This window comes from Petaurus breviceps, unplaced genomic scaffold, assembly GCF_028583685.1.
Source record: "Petaurus breviceps papuanus isolate PSGF00001 unplaced genomic scaffold, PetGlider_PUasm1.0 221, whole genome shotgun sequence".
In the NCBI taxonomy this organism is placed as follows: Eukaryota; Metazoa; Chordata; class Mammalia; order Diprotodontia; family Petauridae; genus Petaurus; species Petaurus breviceps.
Window position 1 is genome coordinate 5,668,020 of NW_027185877.1, and position 26,485 is coordinate 5,694,504.

A 26,485-nucleotide genomic window follows, 5' to 3' on the forward strand; every position below is an offset into this window, starting at 1 on the left:
GCAAAGGAAGCAAAGGAAGCACAGCAATCCAACTTTAGATTCCTTTTTGGGGGACAAAAAAGATCAAAGAATGGAACAGGAGGAAGACAACAATGTCACAACTCCTGCATCAAAAGCTTCCAAGAAAAATATGAACTGGTTATAGGCCATGGAGGAACTCAAGGGGGATTTTAAAAATCAAGTAAGAGAAGTGGAAGAAAATTGGGAAGAGAAATGAGAATGATGTAAGAAAATCATGAAAAGAGAGTCAACAACCTGACTGGAGAAAATAACACCTTCAAAAACAGATTAACTCAAATGGCAAAAAAGGCGAAAAAAGCCAGTGAGGAGAAGAATCCCATAAAAAGCCAAATTTGCCAGATGGAAAAAAATTTCAAAAATCTCAAAAGAGAATAACTCCTTCAGAATTAGATTGGAGCAAATGGAAGCTTATGACTATGAGAAATCAAGATACTATTAAACAGATCCAAACAAACAGAAAAATAAAAGGCAATGTGAAATATCTCATTGGGAAAACCAGTGACCTGGAAAATAGATCCAGGAGAGACAATTAAAAAAAATTTGGACCGCCTGAAAGCCATGATTAAAAAAAGCACCTAGAAATCATCCTTCAAGAAATTTTCAAGTAAAATTGCCCTGATATTTTAGAACCAGAGGGCAAAATAGAAATAGAAAGAATTCATTGATCACTCTTGAAAAAGATCCCAAAAAGAAAACTCCTAGGAATATTATAGCCAGGTTCCAGAGTTCCCAGATCAAGGAGAAAATATTATAAGCAGCCAAAATGAAACAATTCAGATATTGTGGAAACACATTCAGGATAACACAGGATCTGGAAGCTTCTACATTAAGGGATCAAAGGGCTTGGAATATGATATTCTGGAGGGCAAAGGAGCTAGGATAAAAACCAAGAATCACCTACCCAGCAAAACCGATTATAACTTTTTCAGGGGAAAATATGATCATTCAATGAAATAGAGGATTTTCAAGCATTCTTGATGAAAAAGCCAGATTTGAATAGAAAATTTGGCATTCAAATATAAGAAGCAAGAGAAGCATGAGAAGGTAAACAGAGAATAGAAAGCATAAGGAACTTATCAAAGTTGAACTATCTACATGTCTACATGGAGAAACAATAACTGTAACTTAAGAAATTTTTCTCAGTGTGAGGATAGTTGAAGGGAATAGAAATGTGTATATATATATGTATGTATACATATGTGTCTTTACAAGAGGGTATATGTGCATATGAATACATATGTAAGTGTGTGTATATATATGTATAGGTATATATAGACAGAAGGCACAGGATCAATTTAATAGGAAGGGATGATATTTAAAAGGTGAAATTGAGAGGTGAGAGAGGAATATAATGAGAAGAGATGGTGAGAGACAGAATGGGATAAATTATCTCATATAGAAGAAGCAAGGGAAAACTGTTACAATAGAGGAGAAGAACAGGAAGGCAAAAGGGAATTGGTCAACCATACTCTCATTGAATTTGGCTTAGGGAGGGAAAGACATATACACTAAATTGGGTATCTTGACCTATAGGAAAGTAGGGGAGAAGGGGATGAGAAGGGGGGATGGTGGAGGAGATGGCAGGTTGGGGGGGAGGGTAGTTACAAGCACACACTTTTGAAAAGGAACAGGGTCAAAGTAGAGAAGAGAACAAGTGGGGGCAGGATATAATGGAGGGAAATATAGTCAGTCTTTCACAATATATCCACTATGGAAATGTTTGTGTGACTACACATGTACAACCTATATTGAATTACTTATCTTCCCAGTAAGGGTGGATGAGGAGGGAAGAAGGGAAAGAACATGGAATTCAAAGTTTAAAAAATTAAATGTTTAAAAACATTGTTATCCTTATTATTATTATTACATGCAACTTGGAAATAACATATACAGGTACTAGGGTATGGAGATCCATCTGGCCCTACTAGAAAATTGGAAGGGGATGGGCAGGATATAGGAGAGAGCAGATTGGGGGAGGGGGTATACAATGAGATTGTTGTTTTGGGGTGGTGAGTAGGGGAAAGACGGAGAAAATTTGTAACTCAAAATTTTGTGAAAATGAATGACGTAAACTAAAAATAAACATAAAATTTTATTAAAAAAAGAAATGGTGATATAAAGACAAAGGAAATTTAGAGATGGGGAAGAGGAAAAGAGAAGGAAGGAAAGAAGGAAGGAGAGAGGAAGGGAGGGAAGGAGGAGAGAGGAAAAGAAAAAGGCAGGGAAGGAGGGAGAAGGGAAGAGAGGAAAGAAAGAAGGAGTTGAGGAAGAAAAGGGAGGGAAGAAGAAAGGGAGGGAGGGAAGGAGGAAGAAATGAAGGACAGAAGTAATGTAGGGAGGGATAGAAGACAGAAGACAGGAAAGAAAGAAGGGAAGGAAGAAGAAAGGAAAGATGGGCGAGAAAGAATTATTAAAAATTCATGTCTAGTTCTTGGTTTTATGTGAGATGTTGAACTAGGTGGTATAGGAAATAAAAAAGGTACAGAAGTCAGGGCCTCTTTTCTCAAGGACTTTAATGTAAATCAATTGATAAACATTTGTTAAGTGCCTATATGCCAGTCATTTTGCTAAATTCTGGGGATACAAAAAGAGGCAAACACACCCTTTGTTCTCAAGAAGTTTATTGTGACCTAATGGGGGAGAGAGCATCCTGCTGCTGCTGTTCAGTGATTTTTCAGTTGTGTTCTAATCTTCATGTACCCATTTGGGGTTTTCTTGGCAAAGATACTGAAGTGGTTTTGCTATTTCCTTCTCCAATTCATTTTACAGATGAAGAAACTGAGGCAAACAGGGTTAAGTGACTTGCTCAGGCTCACACAACTAGTGAGTATCTGAGACAAGCTTTGAACTCATTAAGATGACTCTTCCTGAGTCTAGGCCAGGCACTCTATCCACTGAAACACCTAGCTGCCTGCTAACAAATATATACAAAGCAAGTTGTGCACAGGAAATAGTTGGGAAATAATTAACAGAAGAAAGACATAATAAGACATACTGAGCCATGGAATGATTTTGGGCCAGATTATTTTATGTATGAGTGTGTGTGTATCTGTCTGTCTGTTATTTAAATATGTATTAATATAAATCTAGATGAATACAGAGAACTCTCAGTGAGTAAATTCCCCTTATGTGTTCAGACTAGAGCAACTTTGAGTCTTAAAGAGGTTCCTCAAGACCTTGGGCTCTCTGAACCAGGAGGAGTCAGAAGCAGGAGTGAAAAACCAAGTCATCTTGATCCCAAGATAAGTCTTCTAAAAGTCATATCCTGCTTTCCCTCCTACAGTGATATCAAGCTCCATATTGGCTGGTATATCTTTATTCATAATTTGTTGGAATTTCAAGGGTGAAGAGTATAACTTTTGATAATATAACTATATTCTTTTTCTTCCTCCCTCCTAAGTTTCTATGAGACTCTATGGTCAGCCCTGCTTTTCTATGGATAATCTCTAGGCTTTAGGGAAATGGAAAAATCTCTTACCCTTAACCCCCCACCTCCAAAAAAAAAATTAAAAAAAACCTCAATTCTTCTATTCAAGGGATATTTAAGACCCTTACGGACTTAGATACCCTAAGCTTCAAAAGCCAGCTAATATTAGACCTCCGAAGATGGCCTTTTAATTCCCCTGGCTTCCAGCAAGATTTAACTAAAATATCACTTTCTGCAGAAGGCCTTCCCCAGTCCTCTAATCTAATGCTTTACTCTTTCTTACCTTCTATATATTTTGTGTGTATCTTATGTGTACCTCATTATTCTCACATTTCCCCTTTTTTAGAGTGTGCATTGCATGAAAGCAAAGATTGACTGGTGTGTCCTCTCTTTGTATTCTCAGTGTTTAGTGAAGTACTTAGCATAAAATATCACTTTTAATAAATGCTTGATGACTGGATAATTGACCAAGAGAAAATTACAATGGAATCTCAAGGTCCTAGATCAATCTACCAGTCAATAAACATTTATAAACTCTTGCTATGCACAAGGCACTGTGCTAAATTCTTGGGATACCAAAAAAGAAAAAAAAAGCAAAAGACAGTCTATGCCCCTGAGGTAATCTAACTCAACACTGTCAAACATTTGCTTTGTTCTTGAAAGATTAATCCTTCTACACTTAAACTCTGACATAAAACAAGGGCACTTTTTTTTTCAGAGTAATCCTTGGATGAATAATTTGGTTAAAGGTTATGGGTAATTAAGTATTTGGGGGTTGTAACTAGAAATAGAACAGCTGGATACCAATCACAATGAAAAACATAGTCCCTTTATATACACTATCTTTGAGAGATTGGGTGAAAGTTCATAAAGAGCTCATTTCCAAAGTCAAGGTTCCCTAAGTTCAAATCTTGTGGTAGAAATACATACATGAAAGGAGACTTCTGAAGAGAAAAAAAAAAGCCTGGTATGAGGGGGGGAAAAAAAGCTTAGAGCAAAAGGTAGAAAACTTTACCAAAGTAATCATCTTCCTCATAAATTAGAATGGAGCAAACAGAACTCAGTGATTCTAGAACATCATTAGAAATAATAGGCCAAATATCAAAACAATGAAGCAATAAGACTAAGTTAAGATATTAAAAAAAATCTGACCTAAAAACAGGTCAAAGGATAGATAATTTAAGAATTATAGGACTCCCTGGAAACCAAAACCAATAAAAACTCTAGATAAAATTAGTTGAGGAATCATAGGCAAAAACTGTGCAGATCACCAACCACACACACACCCATACACACCTTACTAAGATTTTTAAACCAAAACAAATAAAAACAACAACAACAACAACTTGGATTTCTTTTATACTGGAATATCTTAAAATTGGGGTAAAACATATTGACTCCTAAATTTTAGTTAATGAACAAATCAGGGTATAAAAAGAATTGCTCTTGAGTCAGGCACTGTGACTTGGACTGCAGAAGGAAGATCATTCTCACTCAGATTAGATTCTTTGTGTAAGATGGGACTTCTGAGTAGATCTAACATGCTTCGGGAAAGTATTATGGATTAAGTAAAAAATCAGAGGACCTTGCTTCAATTCTCACTGTCATTTACTGCTATCTGTGTAACAAGAAAGTGATACCATCAGTTTTTTTCTTCTATAAAATGGGCAGAGTGGGAGGTAAATTAGATAATCTCTATAATACCTTCTATCTCTAGTTTTTTTTCCCCTTTGATCCTATGATCTGATCAGACACATCCCACTTTCCAGAAGACCTCCAGGGACAGGAAGTTCATTCCCACTGTTCACAGAAGAATATGTAGAGGAATCAGATGGAATCAACCTGCAGTGAAGCCTACCACTGTTTGATGGAGTCAGCTTCCTGAACTAAGTCCTGAAGGGTAACTTACTCTGCAAAGTCTCATTGTCAACAGGCAGAGAGATTTAGTCCTATTCTCCACTCCAGTTCCCCTCCCAGTATTTTCTCTGCATTCCATCTAAAAATACTGCTGTGTGAGAGAGTTTTAACTGCCGCAGGACACATAGCCATATTTCAGAAATGCAATAGCAGTCAAACTCCATTCTTTGGCAAGAATTCAATATGCTTCAGTTTTTGCTGATGTTCTATCTCTTGATGTTCCAGTCTACATCAAGACACAATTGCAGCTGAATCTCTTCACAATAGCCAGAGGGCTTACAGGAACCTTATCTGCATGATTGTAATAGGCTATACATTTTCGAATTTCTGCTTCTTCAGCTCCACTGTAGCTTCTCCAATAGCAAAAACCAGATGTAAGCCAGGGCTAGCAATCCAACCATGTTGCAAGTTATTATTCAGTCACACTGGTCTTTTTTAAATTTATTTTTAGAGTGTGGAATATTCAAATGTTGATTTTCCCTGGTTCTGATATTTCTATTGGCAATTGACTTTCCGGAGAGAATGCTCTCTATCTCTAAGAGGAGACTGTTCAAACAGCATATTCTTTGGGGAATCAATGATGCTTCTCATCTGAAGTAAGCTGTTCTGGGCTAGTAAGATGAAAGGTATGAAGCTCAGATGGGTCTTGATCTACTTGTTATAATTAGGCTATGGTTTCTGGTACATGAGAGAATCACAGAAATTTTAACCTGAAGGGATCTTCTGGTCCAGTTCTCTGAATCCTATCCACAACTTTCTTAAGTGGTCATCCAACTATATATATTTTTTAAAGCAATAGGGGTTAAGTAACTTGCTCAAGGTTACATGGCCAGTTATTTCTGGGTGTGGTGCTCAGTATCGGAGCCCAGATTTGATCCCCAGGTCATCCCAACACTGGAGCCGGTGCTCTTACTCGCTGAGCCACCTGGCTGCCCCTGGTCATCCAACTTTAACATGAAGAATATTAGGTGTTGGGAGAAGTTAGGTGGCACATTGAATAGAGCATTGGCCCTGGAGTCAGGAAGACCTGAGTTCAAATCTGACCTCAGACAGTTGACATTTACTAGCTGTGTGATATTGGGCCAGTCACTGAACCCAATTGCCTCACCTCCCTTCTCCAAAAAAACCCAAAAAGAATATTAGTTGTTTATTTCATATATATATATTTACATATGTATGCTTTGGATGAGACCCTCAGAGGACACCAGGTTCAACCCCTTCATTTGAAGATACTGAGGTCCAGTGAGATGAAATAAATTTCCTGAAGTATTGACTGAGGCAGGACTTGAACCCAAGTTTTCAAAAGCCATGGATCCTTTTGCATCTTTCAATATATAGTAAGTTTCTTAGGGGCAGGAGCTATTTCATTTGTGTCTTTTTATCCCTGGGCAGCTAGGTGGAAGAGGGACAGAGTGCCAGGTCTGGAGTCATTTAGAGCTAAATTGAAATCTGGCCTCAGACACTTAATATCTGTGTGACCCTCAGCAAGTCACTTAATTGTTTGCCTTAATTCCTTATCTTGTAAAGAGCTTGTCTAAGAGGCAACAGAGGGCATACTTAATTACACTGGTAGTAAGATTTTGCTGATCCAGGAATCTTCTATAACAATGAAATCACAGGTGCCATATGAATATCCCTCTTGCCCCCATTACTTTGTATTTAATGTACGTGTATGGATTTACAGGTAGTGTGGCATAATGTATAAAGGATTTTCATTAAAAAAAAACAGCACAGCATAAAAACTAGTGTGATGGACTTGGTATTCAGAAGCCCTTGGTTCAACTGGTGACCCTGAGCAATGTGACCCTGAGCAAGACACTTACCGCAGCTAGGAGGTTAACAGTGGATAGTGTACTGTACCTAGAGGCAGGAGGATTTCTATCTGACCTCAGAAAATGATTATTGAACTAATCCTGGGAGAATTACTTAATCTCTATCTGCCTCATTTCCTCAATTGTGAGATAGAGATAGGGGCAACTAGGTAGAGCAGTGGATAGAGCATCAGGCCTGAAATAAGGAAGACCTAAGTTCAAATGTGACCTCAGATGCATTCTAGTTGTGTGACCTTGGCAAAGTCACTTAGTCCTGTTTGTCTCAGTGTCTTCATCTGTAAAATGAGTTGGAGAGGAAACAGCAATTCACTCTAGTATCCTCGCCAAGAAAACCCAAAATGAGCTCATGAAAATTGGCTACAACTGAAATGACTAAACAACAACAACAAAACAAATAATAATATTACCTACCTCCTATCACAACAATATAATTATACTGAACTTCAAATGAGATAATATTGGAAGATTTTGGCACAGTTCCCGGTGCACAGGCACTTAATAAATGTGTTTCCTTCCTTCTTTCTTTCCTTCCTTCTTCCCTTCCTCCCTTCCTTCCACAAATGTTTAAGGCTATAACTTCCAGCCACATTGCAGATGTGCATCAGTGGAGAAGATTTTCATACTAAGATTTCCCCAAATAGATGAAATAACAGGTCTAGACCAAAGGGAATCAATAACTTAAACATTTCTATAGGTAAAGAGGTATATGTGTGTATACCATGTATCCATGCCTAAACTCAGCCTTGTCAACTTTTTTTCTGTTTACAAATCTTATACTTAAATTGGAAACTTCATAATAAGGAGAAAGGGCTGAACTGTCGACTTTAATGTTCTGCAGCATCAGTTCAGAAGTCTGAGCTATAATTTGTAGGAGCCTGACAAGTTTTATATAATTGTTTATTTCTGAATTGATCACAGATTAAGTCAAAGACAGAGTGAGACTTATGCTGCTTGTGATGTGAATTTTCCACACACAAGTGATTTTCCTCTCTGTCAATTATATCAGTTCAAAACAAGGTCAACAGCTAACCATCAGTTTTATGAATCAGTGCCTTAAATTTATATGGGTTGGTCATTTTATTGAGAGGATAAGAACAGGAAGAACTGATGGGAACAAGCAACTATCAAGGAGTTAAATGTGCTGAGGTAACAAGTACTCTTTTTTCTCCTTGGATTTGTACTTCTCAACAAAATGAATTTATGGAATTTTGAAATGACTGATGTTTGTAAAGGGCATACTTATACTCAGCAAGTACACAGTATTAGTGAGTACATAAACCTTATTAAGAAAATAATTGTTTTTCCTTTTATTTTCAAAGAAATTTAATTCCTATATCCAGATCCATTTTTTGTATCCAACCATCAGTCATGGCTATTATCATTTGCACAGCAATGCTTGAAAAATATGGATCTCCCAAGAGCTCAAACTTCTAAGAAATAAAAATAAATGGAACATGACTTCGGTTGAAACTAGAGAACTGGGTTCATTATAATGACTTTTCATCATTTCAGACTCCATGTAAAGAGCATGCTTTTTCAAAATCAAAAGATGGAGAAACGTCTTGCTAGCTTTCTTCAGATATCTTTCAAGCACTAGGGTAAAAAGTGATTTTTTCCTATGTCACCTCTTTATGATATTCTGAAAAGGAATGAAAAGGGTATAAGAATCTTTATACAATATAAAATATTTATGACAGCTACCTTTGGAGAAATGGGTGTGTAGATGACACAGTGGATAAATCCCCAAGCCTGGAGTCAGAGAGATCTGAGTTTGAATCTGTCTTAGACACTTACTGTGTGACCCTGGGAAAATCACTTAACCTCATTTGCTTCAGTTTACTTATCTACAAAATAATCTGGGAAAAGAAATGACAATTCGCTCCAGTGTCTTAGTCAAGAAAATCCTAAATGGGGTCATGAAGAGTCAGACATGACTGAAAAATTACTGAACAGGAACAACAAACATTTAGAGAAAAGGAGTCAGCATGGCTTAGGTAATAAAGTACTAGCCTTAGATTTGAGATGATCTGGGTTCAATTCCCATCTCTGACACATACTGACACATACTCAGGAAAATAAATATCTAATCTCTCAGTGCCCAAAGCAACTCCCTAAGCCTCTAAGTTGCAGAACAGTTGCTGGTTTGATCTGGCATAAATATAGCATTCCAGGCTAATACAGTATACCTGTTTGCACACTGCATGATCTAGCCCAATAAGCCATGTCGATGTTCTCACACACAACACTCCATCTATTATTGCCACACCTTTGCACTTGTTGTTCCCAATGCCTGGAATGTATGTTCCTCTTTCACTACTTCCTCTTAGAATCCCCCCTTTTTTATCTTCAGAGATCAGCTTAAATACTACCTTATATTGAAAGCTTTCCTGATCCACAGCCTTCTCTCAAACAAAATCAAACAAAAACTTTGCATTTCTGTTGTGTATATTTTTATATATGTGAATGCTATTGTTATTTCCTCCAACAGAATGTAATTTTTTTTTAGGACAAGAGCTACTTTTCAATGTTGTCTCTGTAGTCCCAGTATCTGTTAACAGTGCCTGCCTGCCATTTAATAGAAGCTTAATGAATTCTAGTTGACTGATAGATGGATTGGTGGAAGGAGTTTTCTCACTGGATAGATCCTTACAACTATGAAATTATAGCACTATAGATGGAAGTAAGCAAATAAAAATACCTTTAAGTCATTGGGGCATGATTTGGAGATACTTTCCATCAAAGGATCCCAAATTTTAGACTTAAAATTAGGAAGAAATTGGTTCAAATAATGCAAGTCACTCAAACCAGTCACCTGCTACAGATCCAGTCCCTATTCCCAGCATATCAATTTACCTACCCATCTCTTTGTGTCTGTCTGTCTGCTTGTCTATGTATTTATCTATTCATCTATCTACCAGCATGTTTCTCTATCATACTTGTAGCTATTATTGACTAGGCACTTAAACTTTCTATATGTCAATTCCTTTGTCTAGAAATTATCAGTCAAGTAAAAGACTTTTTATGCAGTGCTAGTAGAAAGAATTCTCACAACAGGGGTTTCCCACTGTTGACAAAAACTGGGGATTTCCCTTAACAGTGATCCATCACTGGACAGATGAGAAGATAGTAAAGTAGAAGGCTCTGAGTTACACATTTTAGAGTACCACTGTGAAATAGGAATTCACACCATAACACCATTTATAACATAAAAATATAGTGTTTCATGCACTTGCAATTTTTGTAGTTGCTAGCTCTGAATGTGTGTGAATACATGGTTTGGGGTGTGTGTGTGTTTGTGTGTGTGTGTGTGTGTGTGTGTGTGTGTAATTGTGGTTGTGGTACTTAGCTGGTGTGGAGGATAGAATGTCAAATTTAGAATCAGAAAGATCTGAGTTAAAATCCTAAGACACTTGCTAGCTATATGATACTGGAGTCACTTAACCATTCTGACCTCAGTTTCCACACCTATAAAAAAGAGGATACTATGAGGATCTATTTCACTGCATTACCATGAGAATCAAATAAAACAGTATATAAAAAGTACTTTGCCATCCTTGTTGTTGAGTGATTTTTCAATCCTCTCTGACTCTTGGTGACCCCATTTTGGTTTTCTCAGGAAAGACATTTGCAGTGGTTTGCTATTTTCTTCTCTAGTTCATTTTATAAATGAGGAAACTGAGGCAAACAGGATTAAGTGACTTGCCCAGGGTCACACAACTATCAAGTGTCTGAGGCTAGATCTAAACTCATAAAGATGAGTTATCCCGACTTCAGGACCAATACTCTATCCACTGTTCCACCTACCTGCCTGTTGCCAACCTTAAGGCAAAATAAATATTCTAGTAATGATGATGATGATGACAACTAACATTTATATAGTGTTTGCTATGTGTCTGGCACTGTACTAAGTACTTAAAAAATTATCATCTTATTTTCTCCTCACAATGACCCTGGAAGGTAGATGCTATTATTATCTCCATTGTATGAATGGGGAAACGGAGGAAAACAGAGATTAAGTGACTGTCCCAGAGAAATACAGCTAGTAAGTGCCTGAGGTCATATTTTAACTCAAGTCTGCCTAATGATGACTATGATTCCATAGGTGCAAACAAATAAAAACAAATCTTACCGATAAATGAAAGGAGCAACTGTGGCAGTATTTGGGTGACTGTACTGCTGCTGGGGGAGCTGGACAGCACCATTGGCTGCACTCTGCCCACCACTTGACATGGCACAGGAACCAGAGGCTTGGCTAGATTCCTTTCCTTCCAAAGGAGCCAGACAATTAGAGGCGCTGCTGGACTTTTCAGTCATCTGAGATTTGGGTGCTGATTGGGACTGGTTGCCCTTTGTAGTCCTGAATTTTTCAGACTCCTTACTCCCCGTACTGCCTGGTGAAATGCTCTGTTTTGTTGTAGGCACCTTGGACCCGGGTTTTGGAATCCCACTGGAAGATGGTATTAAGCTTTCCTTCTTTGCTGCAGCAGTCTTGCTTCCCTTGGGGATCAAGCTTGCAATTTTAGAACTCTTCTTTACTGTGGTCTCTGTGACCTGTTCCTTCTCTTCCTTGCCTGGCTTTTCAGTGCAAACTTTATTTTTGTCCCTGTTCTTTTCCTCCTTGTCCTTTGGTAGCAAAGATTTTTTATTGCTCAGATTTTTGCTCCCAGCTTTTGGAGGGGTCAATTTCGGTGACACTTTGGGACTGCTGTTGGTTGACCCACAACTATTCAGTCCACTGTTAAAGACATCCATCTCACCACACTCAGAAAAAGCATCATCATCTCGTCCACCATCATTGGGTACTGGATTGGGAGCCTGTGGGGGTCGCAAAGCAGTCCTAGCATTTACCAACTTGAATTTCTCCAACATGGATTTCTGTCCAGATGAAGGGGGCTTGACCCCTTCTGTGAGAGGCGGCTTCAGCCTCTCTGAGGATGGCGTTGGAGAGGTGGCAGGGCTGGACTGCTTTACAGACAACATAGTAGAGGTGGCACTGTGCTTGACATTCATGGATTTGCTGCGCCAAGGCTTGCTGCTACTTGGAGAAGGGATGGCAGAGACTGGCTGTTGCCCCATGCTGGTGGGATGCTGCAGGTTGCCATTCACACCTGAAGATGGTTGAGGTCCTTTGGAGGAATCTATTCATTGAAATTAAAGAGAACAATAAAAAAGAATAGTCAATTTAATCAATAACATACACATTTTCCAATCTCAATTTCTGAACACTGTCATATGTGACACATTATAATACAGATATATTGCTACCTTTAACATCTTCAATCAACCAACCATTTAAAGTATGTTTAAAATCCATTATTTGGGGCCAATTTGGGCATAATAGATAGAGATCTGGCCTCAGAGTCAAGACAAAATCTCAGTTTAAGTTCTGTCACTGACTCATGTGAGATACATGATCTAAAGTAAGTCACAATCTCTCAGTGTCCTGGGCAGTTCTTAAAGATAATGAGGGAAGGGGCAGAGTCAAGATGGTGGAATAGAAACAGGACTTCCGTGTGGCTCTGGCTTCCACCTCCTCCAATTCATGTGAAAATTTACTCTAGACGAATGTTGGACCTGCAGAACCCACAAAATACCAAAGAGAAGCAAACCTCCAGCAGGAGTACAGCCCAGCAGGAAGCAACCAGCACAGTGCTCTGGGAGCCAAGCCCAGCCCCAAGTGAGGTAGACCTTTTAGCCTCAGGGTGGCCTGACCAGCTGCAGGCAGGAGGGACTTCAGATCACCAGCAGCTGTGGTGGTTTCCAGAATTATCCAACCATAGATGCCAAAGACAAAGTGAGAGGTCAGTGTAGATTTTGCAGGACCAGGGAAGTTAGGAGTCTGGTCTGGCCTTTGCCCCTGGAGCAAGAGGCAGGAGAGGCTCCATGGGTGTGCAGCAACTTCAGAGACCCAGGCCTGCAGATTGTAGGGGGACCAACCCACCAGTCTGAGGGGTAATTACTCTTGCTTTCACCTGCTTGGATCTGGATTGCTATCTAGGGTGGAGGTCCTGGGGTATATGAGTAGATGGCAAGAGAGAGTGTGGAGGCTTCAGAGAGGGCACCCAACTAATACCTCCAGCAGCTGAGAAAACCCCAGTGATTTGGGATAAAGCTCCCATCCCATTAGCAGAGTACTACTGTGGCAAAAGGCTCAAAAGTCAAGTAATTGAGTGGAAACATGAGCAAGCAAAGGAAGCAAAGAAAACAGAGGAATCCAACATTAGACTTCTATTTTGGGGACAAAAAGGATCAAAGCATAGAACAGGAGGAAGACAACAAAATCACAAGTCCTGCATCAAAAGCTTCCAAGAAAAATATGAGCTGGTTACAAGCGATATGGGAGCTTAAAAAGGATTTTGAAGACCAAATAAGAGAAGTGGAGGAAAAATTGGGAAGAGCAATGAGAACGATGCAAGAAAATTATGAAATGAGAGTCAACAACCTGACTGAAGAAAATAACACCTTAAAAAAATAGACTAACCCAGATGACAAAAGAGGCTCAAAAAGGCAACGAGGAGAAGAATGCCTTAAAAAGCTGAATTTGCCAGATGGAAAAAGAATCTCAAAAGCTCACTGAGAATCATTCTTTCAGAATTAGATTGGAGCAAATGGAAGCTAGTGAGTTTATGAGAAATCAAGATACTATTAAACAGATCCAAACAAATGAAAAAAAAAAAGAAGAAGAAAGAAATGTGAAATATCTCATTGGGAAAACCAGTGACCTGAAAAATAGATCCAGGAGAGATAATTTAAAAATTTTTGGACTGCCTGAAAGCCATGATCAAAAAAAGCACCTAGAAATCATCTTTCAAGAAATTCTCAAGGAAAATTGCCCTGATGTTTTAGAATCAGAGGGCAAAATAGAAGTTGAAAGAATCCACCAATTACCTCCTGAAAAAGAGTCCAAAAAGAAAACTCCTAGGAATATTATAGCTAGGTTCCGGAGTTCCCAGATGATGGAGAAAATATTACAAGCAGCCAGGAAGACACAATTTGAATACTGTGGAAAAACAATCAGGATAACACAGGATCTGGCAGCCTCTGTATGGAGGAATTGAAGGGCTTTGAATATGATGTTCTGGAGGCCAAAGTAGCTGGGATTAAAACCAAAAATCACCTACCCAGTAAAACTGAGTATCATGTTTCAGGGGAAAATGTGGTCATTCAGTGGAATAGAGGACTTTCAAGCATTCTTGATGAAAAAAACAGAGTTGAATAGAAAATTTGACATTCAGATACAAGAAGGAAGAGAAGCATAAGAAGGTAAAAAGGGAAAAGAAATCATAAGGAACTTATCAAAGTTGAACTATTTACATTCCTACATGGAAAAATGATATTTGTAACTTATGAAGCTTTTCTCAGTATGAGAATAGTTGAAGGGAATAGAAATACACACACACTCACGTATACATACATATATGTCAGTATAGGAGAATATATGGGCATATGAATACATATATGAATGTGTATATATGTATACAGGTATACATAGACAAAGGGCACAGGATCAATTTAATAGGAAGGGAAGACACTTAAAATGTGAAATTAAGAGGTGAGAGAGGCATATAGTGAGAAGAGGATGGGAAGAGACAGAATGGGGTAAAATATCTCATATAGAAGAGGCAAGGGACAAATGTTACAATGGAGGGGAAGAATCGTAAAGAAAAAGGGAATGAAGTCAACCTTATTCTCATTTAATTTGGCTTAGGGAGAGAATGACATAAACACTAAATAGGGTATTTCACCCTACAGGAGAGTAGGGGGGAGGGTGATGAGTGGGGGGATGATGGAAGGGAGCACAGGCTGAGGGAAGTTGGAAGCACCCACTTTTTAAAAGGGAGAGGATCAAAGTAGAGAATAGAACAAGCAGCAGTTGGTAGGATAGGACTGAGGGAAATATAGTCAGTCTTTCACAATATATCCACTATGGAATGTTTTGCATAGCTACACATGTACAACCTATACTGAATTGCTTATCCTCCCAGTAACGGTGGGAGACAAGGGAGGAGGGGAAAGAATATGGAATTCAATGTTTTAAAATAAAATGTTTAAAGATATATATTTACATATGTATGTATATGTGTGTATATATATATATATTTATTATTATTATTATTTTACCTGTAATTGGGAAATGAGATATACAGGCACTGGGGCATAAAGAACCACTGTGCCCTACTGGAAAGTTAGAGGGAGTATGGGGGAAGATATGGGAGAGAACAGATTGGGGGAGGGAATATTCAGGGGGATTGCTGTTTTGGGGTGGTGGGTAGGGAAAAATGGGGAGAAAATCTATAACTCAAAATCTTGTGGAAATGAATGATGTAAACTAAGAAATTAAAAAGAGAAAATATTTCAAAATGATGAGGTAAATATATAACAACCAATGATTTGGGGAGATCCAGTGCCCCCCCCTTTTTCTAAAGTCCTGCTTTTAAAATTTCAGCCTTTTGTAGGACATTTCTAATAATGAAATTGGATTAACTTTTTTTAACCTAGTCTAGACATCATCCCTGGTAGGCAAAGCATTGTGTTCCATTCAGGTTTGGGTGGGGATAAATTCTGTGAATAGATTGCCCAAGGCTGGGAGTGGTCTGGGTATAGAGAAAGTCTCACTTTGACATGATGTCACTCTCAGCAACTCATTGTAATATTCATTCTCTCATTAATTTTTAGCCAGAGTTGATTTCTTCCCTCAGGAAGACCCCTCTTCCAAAGGGCATATAAACCATGAGCCCACCACCTTGATTGCCTTTGACATTTGAGAATGTAACTGATCCTTTTGTTAAAATACTGGCATTATTTTTTTTTCAAGAGGGGAAGGCAGGGCAATTGGGGTTAAGTGACTTGCCCAAGGTCCCAGGGCTAGTAAGTGTTAAGTGTTTGTGGCTGGATTTGAACTCAGGTCCTCCTGATTCCAGGGATGGTGCTCTATTCACTGTGTCACCTAACTGCCCCCATGCTGGCATTATTAAATCATCTAAAAATTATGTCTCTTGAATATTTTAAGTGCAACAATAATAAATTAAAGCAAAGGTACTGATTTGTTTTGGCTGAGGGAGTTTGCTTGGTAGTTCCCTACACAAATGAAATTATAGGTCCACACCCTATCCCTGTTCTGGAATGGATACTTCTTATATTTTTCTCCTGGCATCTTTTTTTTGACATTTTTTTTAGTTCCCTTCCATTAGTAAAATAATGAATAAACCCTGAAATTAAAAACAACAACAACAATTTACTTTATCACTTGATGGTAGTAGAGGACTAAATATCCCCAGTTTCCCAGAGAAAATTGAACTATGCTAAGTGTGACATAGAAACTCCTTGAGGGCAGTAACCTTTGTCTCCTTCCTTCCATGTATTCCCAATGCCCAGTACAAGTCTTGCACGCAGAAGACATTTTATTAATAAAATTAAAATTAATATCCCACTAAAGAGAAAAGTGCTAAGGGCAAAATGTTCCTGTTATCAGATTATAAACGTTCATAATTTATGATTTAATTTATCTCTTTTTTCCTTGCCTTTATTAAAAAAAAAACACAGGGTGCAAGCAAATCCATTAGTTTGACTAAAGCATTACATTCAACTGGAAAATCAAGTTAGCTCTTAACTCCACACAGAAAATAAAATTCTCTCTCTTCATACGAAGAATGGTGTTTGTAAGGAACTGGTACTTTAGGAATCTTGTTCAGCTCCTACCTTGTTGGCTCAAAGATTTAGATATTAATTTAATATTAGAGGTTATCAAAGCCAACACCTTTATTTTGCAGATAAGGAAATTGGGTCTCAGAGTTGTTAAATGACTTGGTCAGGATCACAGAGCTAGTAACTAACTAATCAGAATTTGAACCCAGGTATTCCAGGTCTATTACTCTATTCATCATCGTACTTCATGATTCTCATCACTGCATGACTTTCCTATCACTGATGAAAAGTCTTGTGTTTGGTAATAACATTAACAATAATAATAAGTTAAGAACTCACACTATCAGCAGGGCCTTTCTCTGCAGGAAGATAGCGTACAAACTACTGTCACAGTGATGAAGAATCCAACCCAACTGTATCTGCTTATGTACAAAACATTACTGCAACTTGTTGGGGACATAAATATAAATGAAAAATTGTCCCTCATTGTACTGGGAAGAGACCACATGTATAGAAATTAATATATACGTGATACTTTATGAAAGATGCATGTGAACACCTGGGGAGGTTAGGAAAAGCTTCATGTAGGGGGTGGCTTATTAGCTGAACGTTGAAGGATGGTAGAGATTCTGAGGTAGAATGGGAATGCATTCAGAGTTTGGGGAATGCATGTCCAGACCTCCAAAGGCAGAGGAACATGAAGACAGAGAAAAAGCAAAATGCCAAATTTGACCAGGAAAAAAACCAAACAAACAAAACACACACACACACACACATATGCAAGCACAAAACTTTGCTAAAGGAAATAATGTGCAATAAGGCCAGAAAGAGAGATTGAGACCAGAAATTATTTTCATTATTTTATTAATGCTTTATATTAAATTATTTTCACCTAGGGGAATTGTAACTTTTTAATTTTTTCCTGAAAGTGAATAATCATTATGATTAATACTATAAATGTGTACTTCCATAGAGCTTTCTCCCTAGTAATCCAAAGTATATAATAAATTAAGGCTAAAGAATCTAAAAAATATAATTAACTATGCCTGGAGAATTATTATGGTTTTCTCCATTTTCAGCTGAGTAAACTGAGACACAGAACACATATGTCACAAGGTAACTGAAGTAGTAAGAGATAATCATATTGTCTGCCTACCAGTCTAGGACTTTAGTAACCTAGGCCACAAATACAAATGTTTTCCTGAAATCTCTTGAGATTATCCCTACCTGTATGAGCTTGGGACAGTCACAATCTCCTTGAGTCTCAGCTTCCTCATTTGTAAGATGAGGTGGTTGAACTAGGTGATCACTAAGTTTTCTTCCAGATCTAAATCTGTGATCCAATAAACTCAACCACCTGTGTGTGTACATATACACACATATGTGCACACATAAATACATAGTGTATATACAAATATACATGTGTGTCTACATGTATGTGAGTGTATGTACATTATTTGGACACATGCATGTGCATACTCAGACATACATATATTCACAAATACGCAATGTGTCTATATAATATAGACTGTGGCTATATATATAAACATTAAATATATGTACGTATACACACAGAAATATATACACACACATCATAGGGCCTTGTATTGAACTATTCAAATGAGAGATACTAGTAGCACTAGTTCATGTAAGGAATTGCATTGCCATGTTTTTTATAGAGCCAATGATTTCTGAAAACTCCTTGTAAATCTGGTCTAGCTCAATGATGTGCTGGGCTAATAATCAGGCAATGTGATTTATTTCCTAATTCTTTACTTACCTTTTGACATATCTGTTCTGTGTCTCTTTCTTCAGAAAGAAAATGGCAAAAATTTTAATAGACCCAAGATCTGGACCTGCCAAGATTCTTTCCTATTACAGTGTCAAACATCTGCCTTCCTGGCCTTTCCAGTTACTAATGCTCTCTTCCTTTGAAAATCATTTTATATATAATTCTCTGTCTTCATATCGAGCTCTCCTAATAGAAAGCAGGGTCCTTGAAGGCAGAGACTATTTCCTTTTTTGTCTTTCAATTACCAGCACCTGACAATGTCCTCTACATAAAGTGTTCTCAGGGAAAATATGTTGTTGTTGTTACATTTTAGTTGAAGTGAATAAAGACAGAAACGAGAAAGCTTAGTAGGATAAGCAACGTACTGATCCATGGAAAACTCATCCTGTTTTCTCTGTCTTCTTAACTAATAGTTGGTTGTTGTTTGTTCTTCGTTCTGGAAGGGGACCATGGCATCAGGAAGGTGATGCCATGACTTGCAGGTGAATTGGATTTAAGTGAGGGAGGAGCTGTACAAGGTCACCAGCCTCACTTTTTCCTCCAGAGTCATCTGGGGACAGTGGCAAGATACAGATCAGGATGAGTGGAGATGGCTCCCAAGTTATAGTTGAAGCTCCCAAGTCATAGACTGTATTAGGACTAAATTTTCTACCTTAAACTCAAATTCTCTAGGCCTAGCATAGTCATTATCATCCTCATCATGAAGGGCAGTGTTGCGGAGTGGATAGGGCATTAGAATGGTAGTCAGGAAGGCCTAAGTTCAGATACTATCTCAGACAGTTGTTTACTGTATGACCTTGAGCGAGTATCTTCAACTTTCACCCTCCATTTTCTCATCTGTAAGAGGAGATTGTTCTTGACAATCTCTAACGTGATCATGAGGTGGCACAATGGATAGAGAACCAGGCCCGAAGTCAAGAAAACTAATATTTGTGATTTCAAATTTAACCTCAGACACTTATTAGGTGTATCACCTTGGGCAAGTCACTTAACCCTATTTGCCTCAGTTTCCTCATCTGTAAAATTAACAGAGGAAGGAAATGGCAAAACATTCCAGAATCTTTTCCTAGAGTACCCCACATGGGGCCATGAAGAGTCAAGTCATGACTGAACAACAAGGGGAGATGTTCTTGAGCATCTTTTCCTGATCTAAATTGATGATCTGTTCCAGTATAGCTAACACATGACGTTGAAAGAGAATGATGTCTTCTGTCCTGGAACAGCCTGGTTCTGATTTGCAAACCTGTAGGTTTGCAAAAACAAGTTATCAACCAATTTACAGGGCCAGGCTCATATTCAACCAACCACAAAAGACTTTTGATTGCCCAGTAGGTTTTGGAGAAATTGGAAATTTGAAATTGAAAACCAGAATAGTATATTGGTTAGGACTCTGAGCTGATAACATGGGGTTCAAATACTGCCCTATTAACTTTTCTCTGATGAAGGTCTCAATATTCTCATCTGTTAAATAAGTATAATAGTACTTGTACAAACTACCTCACAATGGAGAGCACAGACATCAGCTTACTATATACATGGGAACTATGGTGCAATAGAAAGCACATTGGGTTATAAGTCAGAGGACCTGTATTTAACTTCTAGGTCTGCCACTCATTACCTTTATGGCCTTGGGTAAGTCACTTAGATCCTCCTTCAATCCTAAAATCAGGGAATTCCACTAGAACAAGATCCATTCTAATTCTGAATTCAGATCCTATGAAATGATTGACTAGGGATCTTTGGGGATATAGGATAAGATTTTGGAATTCTATACATGAAAGATAGAAGTATGGAAGGGATCACTGAAGAAGGGGCAGATTCATAGGGAATAGTCATATTTACATAAAGAAATTTGGCCAAGGAAATCATCAAAAAATAAAAAGTTGGCTGTTCCTGGATGGAGGTAACTGATAAAGCACCAAATGAGTAGCTCAGAACAATGATATAGAATTAAAGTCAAAGGAGAAAACAAAAAAAAAACACAATTAACCACCACATGACAGAATTCAAAAGGGGAATGCAAAAGGCCACCATTGTTAAATATGAAAGGCAGCCACTTGAAGGAAGGAATATCATGACCACTAACTACCAAAAGGAAACACTCATTTTATGCCATACTAGAACAGTCTGAATTAGATCACTGATAATAATTTTACTCAATGGAAAAAAAAATAAAAAGGAAACAAAGAAAACATTAGCTCTAGAGACAGAGGACCTAGATTCAACCTTATCTCTGTTAAATACTATAAATAACCTTAGATAAGTCAATTAATCTATCTAGGGCTTCAGTTCTATCATCTATAAAAGAACAGGGTTACACTACATGGCCTCTTAGGGCCTCAAAATCTATAACCCTACTTCCTTCTTCATCAAAACACCAAATCCTTTAAGAGCTTTTTTTCCATGGAATATATGCAACTATTTCTAACCCAACATCTTACTTGGCCTCTCTCACCAGTAAAAACCTCCTCTGTTTGGGTTGTGTGTGTGTGTGTGTGTGTGTGTGTGTGTGTATGTGTGTGTGTGTGTGTGTGTGTGTGTGTTTAAATCTCTTGTCTATACTCGGGTCTTTCCAGGCAAGTATTGATACAACAAAAGATAACAGGACCTAGAACTGGCAGCAATTTTGAGAAGTTCTATCTTAGAATCCCCTTGTTTAGCAATTGAATAAAACGGAGACCTGGGGAGATGATGTGACTTGCCTTAGGTCCCTCATGTCCTAAGTAGGAGAGCCAATAACTGAATCCTGGTCCTTTCATACCAGGTATTATTTGTTTTCAAAGAGGACCAATGACATCACAAGCATGATGTTCTGACTTGCTCGTGAAGTAGATTTGAATGAGGCAGAAGCATCAGCCTTAGTCTCTTCTCCAGAATCATTGAAGTCCAGTGGCAAGACAAAGGCCAAGACTCCTGGAGATGGCCCAGTATGCAACGAGTGACCTTAGTCTTTCCAAAGTGAAGTCTTTATAAGGTGTCAGTTTGTCTGAGGCCTCATCCCACAACGATTAAAGGCTAGGTAAAAATTGAGACAACAGATGACCTAATTTACCAACCCAAATATGTCTATACAAAAAAGGAATGTGATTAACATACTAATATACATCTATGATAGGAAATTAATCATTAATATGTTATATTTATATCACACATTAAATAATATCTATAATATATTGTGTATGCTATATATTATGATTTTATATTATATAATTCTGCATTATAAATGATATCACAAACATACTCACTAGTATTTAAATAGTACCTTATGGTTTTCAAAGCGTTTTAGAAACATTTTATCTTCATATCAACCCTGAGGTAGTTGCTATTTTTATCCATATTTTTAGAAATGAGGAAACTGAGGCTGATAATGGTTTTTATTTGCCCAGGATATCTGAGGCAAGATTTGAATTCAGATTTCCCTCACTCCAAATAAAGCACTCTATCCATTGTCCCTAGCTACACTCCTAGCTTTGGAGTCATAGGACCAGTGATAAAATACTGTCTCTCTCACTCATTACCTGTGCGACCTTGAGGAAGTCACTTAGCCTGGAGGAGCCTCATTTCCTCCTCTGTAATATGAAGCACTTGGACTAGATTTTTCCCTCAATATCTTGTCTAGTGTTAAATCAGTGAGGCTACAATGCTGCTTTCAAAGATTTATTATAATGTAATTGTAGAGAAAAGATGCATCTATAAGAAGTCAGCAGTAATACAAAGTAGCACTTGCCAAGGAAGTAGCATAGAAATAAGGGTTATACATATTCAGAGAGAAGGTGTTTATCCAGGGCAGGCAAAAGGAAGACCTTGAAGAAAGGGTATGAATTAGGGAAATAGAAAAGGGCAAGAGCGTTCCAGGGAGTGGGGAGGGGATATCAAAATCAAAAGACAGAGATATTGCTACACATTCATAATATAACTCTCATATTAATAAATACACAGCATTTACTATGTGCCAGGCTCTGTGCTAAACACTTCAAAATCATTATCTCACTCGATTCCCACAACTGCCCTAGAAGGTATATGTCATTATTATTCCCATTTTACAGATGGGGAAACTGAAAGAACAAGAGGTTAAGCGACATCCTTGTCACAAATGGCTAATAAGTGTCTGAGGCTATATTTTAACTCAGGTTTTCCTCACTTTAGATTCAATGCTCTGTCCACTTTGCCATCTGGATGTCCCTGTGGATATTTTATATTTAAAAAACAATCCATAGAAAATGGACAGCTATGAGTGTTGCAGAGGTGTGGATTAATGTAAGATAAAAACCGGGAAAGGAAGAACTACATGCACTGTATTACTACATAGCTCTATGTAACAACTATTTCTATTGAAAGTCCACATTTAATGGACTTCTCAAGAACTATTGGTAGAAGGGTGACCTGGGAGTCAGGAAGACGTAAGTTAGGTCTCCCCTGACATATCCTGGCTGTGTGAACCTAGACAATTCATTTAATTTCTAACTGCTTTCTCTAAGATTAATTTGCAGACCATGTGACTGCAGTAAGGACAAAAAAATCCCTCGTACTCCCTACATATACAAATTTTATCAAGTTTCAGCTATTCTGCCTCCACAATCCCTTTTATAACTACCTCTTTCTCTACTCATAAAGTCACCCCGCTTGCTCAGGTTTTTAATACATCTTTTGCAGACTTTAAGGAAGCATATTAATCTTTTTTGTTGTTTTTTGTTCATTTTTCAGTCATAACTGACTCTTTGCTACCCCATTTGAGGCTGTCTTGGCAGAGATACTGGAGTGCTTTACCATTTCTTTCCCCAGCTCATTTCACAGATGGGCAAACTGAGGCAAACAGGGCTAAGTGACTTAGCCAGTATAACACCACTAGTAAGTGTCTAAGGCCAGATTTGAACTACAGAAAATGAATCTTTCTGATTCTAGGTCAAATTATGCCATCCAACTGCACATTACCACTTTAAAAATATGTTACATTTGAAATAAAATCATCGGTCTACTGCTCACTACCAGTGTAGTTACTCAGTGTAGTTGAGTAAGTTATTTTTACCGTTCAAGACTCTCAGTTTCTTCATCTACAGAAATAAGACATTAGACTAAATGAACTTTTAGATCCTTTCCAGCATAAAATCTATGATCACAAGACTTCTGACTATTGTGAAGAAATACTTATTGGTTTTCTGGCTTCTAAATACTCTCCTCTTCACCCTGTGTTCTCCAAACCTTCAAAATTGATATTCCTGTAGATATCATGCCTCTACTCAAGAAGCTTGGTGTTATTACCAGAAATTGAGAAAAATGCAAATAATCTTCTGGAAGTGTCCCTTCCCTGTCCCTTTATCTATACCTTTCTATGTTCTGTCTTACATAGAGGAACTACAATGAAGTCAAAAAAGTAATATATTTAATGGAAAGTGGGGTAGAACAGAGATGTTCTTTCATGAGAGAATAAAGGCTATTGGAGAGACAGGACACTGGAGGAAATCTAGAATAGGAGAGAAATTTGGGAAATACTGAACAAGGAAATAAGACTAAAAAATCAAGCTGCAGTCCTAGATGGTGCAATGGATGGAATGCTAGGTTTCGGATCAGGAAGATCTGAGTTTGAATCCTGCCTCAGACACCAGTTTTGTGACCCTGACCAAGTCACTTAATCTCTGTTAGGTTCAGTTTTCTCAACCATAAAATAAGGTGAATGGACTCGACCTATCTAAGGTCCCTTCATTCTCTACACTAATGATCCAACCATCCAACCAGCAGTTATGCTTGTTGCATTGCCTATTTAATGGCTCTCAAACAAATGCATATGCATACTCTACTGTTTTGAGCCTAGTATTACATCTGTTTCAAGTCTAACTGTAGATTGCTGCAAAGAGAAGACAATTTTTTTTCCAACACAGGACAACAAGACTGCATCTGAATAATCCATGTCTTTTTTGAGTTTCAATAATAAAAGTTAGGAAGCAATATCAACTTGAATGATAATATCTGTAACAACTGTGAAGTGGGTATAATGCACAAATTCCTAGCCATGTTTCATACCCATTCAATCATGTTTATAGCAGTTCTCTTCCTCCCTCTTTTTCTCTCTCTCCCCCCTCCTCCCTCTCTTCATACATATGCACACACACATATATATACACACATATATACAATACACACATGCATGCATGTGTGTAATACACACACAGGCATGTGTATATATGCATATATGCATGTGTGTTGCTCTGCTTATATAAAGAATGACAGACTTGCTGATGGTCACATAGGGTTGTGGATGTGGTTGAAAAATCAAAATGTTTATGCAATTCTCATTTCAGCAGCAGCATCTGTTCCTACTTGCACATCTATCACTTAGATTAATGGCCTTTTTTTTTCTCTAGAAAAGCCAATCACTTCCCAATTAATACATGCTATAGTCATCTGTTGTCATTGTGTCCCAAAAGTCTACTGTCATCTAACACTGTTTGAAAAAAAATATTGCATGGAGTTTATAAATCATTTCTTTTGTTTTCCTAATGTTAACCCTGTAACAGTTTTGCAAGTTGTACTGCTATCATTGATGTTTTGCATACAGCTCATCTATCCAGGGAGACAGCATTATCATTCTTTTACTTTCTTGCTGACCAAATAAAAACAACCAAAGCTGTTATATTTGTTGATCTCTCCTTTTCATTTAATAGAATATTCATATAAGAGTGGAGAAGGAAACTACCTCCTTCTAACTATATTTATCATCTATGGACATAGCTCTATTATTTATTATGTGTATATGGGAAGGGGTGCTATAACCCTAGGTATGACAGGAAGTGTTTTTGAGTAGGCTGGGATACTGAGTTAAGACCCATGAAATTTAGGTTTGAGAGGATGGTAAGTGAGGAGAATTGTTCTGGTTAAGTACCAGAGAAGTTACTTGGGACTGAGAAGTAGAAGAGAAATTTGGCCTTGATCTTCTACCCCAACCCTAACTCAAGAAGAGGACCTTGAAACTTTGAAAGGTCTGGAGGATTTTAGGTTTCCCCTCTTCCCTCTGGTATCCTAATAACATCCCTGGAACAACAACAGCTAGAATCTGTGTTTGGTTCAGGAGCTGAAAACAGACTTTTTGGTCCGTTCACAGTTGGATGATTCTTATGGTCCCTTTCAGACCACAAATTACATGAATCTTTACCTATGCTAGGTTAGATCTTACAGCCACATTGAATTTGAGATAGAGTGATAAACCACAGACTTTCAGTTAGCATTAGGGCTTGAATTCATTGTCAAATAACACTTTCCAAAGACTTACTTGGTATAATTTAATACATCTGTTATTTTATCACTTAGGAATCATTGAACAGGGTTCTGTCTAGATCGTCAAGTTAAGGTGCAGCTTTTAGGACAAAGATAACTCATGGACACTTCTGCCTATGTAGAAATCTAGCTATGTAGCTTCATCACCAACCCACCATTATCATTTAGCTGTATAACTCATTCACAGTATTATATGGAATAATAGTGCTAATAGAGGACATGGTTAGTAATTATAGGCAACTAGGAAGATTAGTAGATATAGTATAAAACTCAGAGGCAAGAAGACATGAGTTCGAATTCAACTTCAGACTGACTAGCAAGGCTACCTTGGGCAAATCATTTTGTCTTAGTCTCAGTTTCCTCATCTGAAAATAATTTCATAATAGCACCCAACTCTCAGGGTTACTATGAGGATCAAATGACTGACTGATCATTCTACTCGGAATCTACTACCCTGGCTAGTTGTTGTTGTTGTTGTTGTTGTTTTTTCAAACCTGAGAACAAGATACACCTGCCAGGTTAAGCTCACCACCTCTAATTTCACCACCAGGCTGCTAAGGCAAGCCTTGACTGACACCACTT

At 37.9% G+C, this 26,485-nt stretch overlaps 1 protein-coding gene across 2 annotated transcripts in view; it reads right to left on the reverse strand.

Moving 5' to 3' along the window:
- The window catches only part of NAV3 (neuron navigator 3), a 499,276-nt gene that overhangs the window by 250,709 nt on the left and 222,082 nt on the right, over nucleotides 1-26,485 (reverse strand). For both annotated transcript variants that reach the window (XM_069094807.1, XM_069094808.1), the window contains exon 8: nucleotides 11,327-12,335. In XM_069094807.1, the coding sequence (XP_068950908.1) occupies nucleotides 11,327-12,335 (1,009 nt within the window). The remainder of the gene's footprint in view (nucleotides 1-11,326; nucleotides 12,336-26,485) is intronic.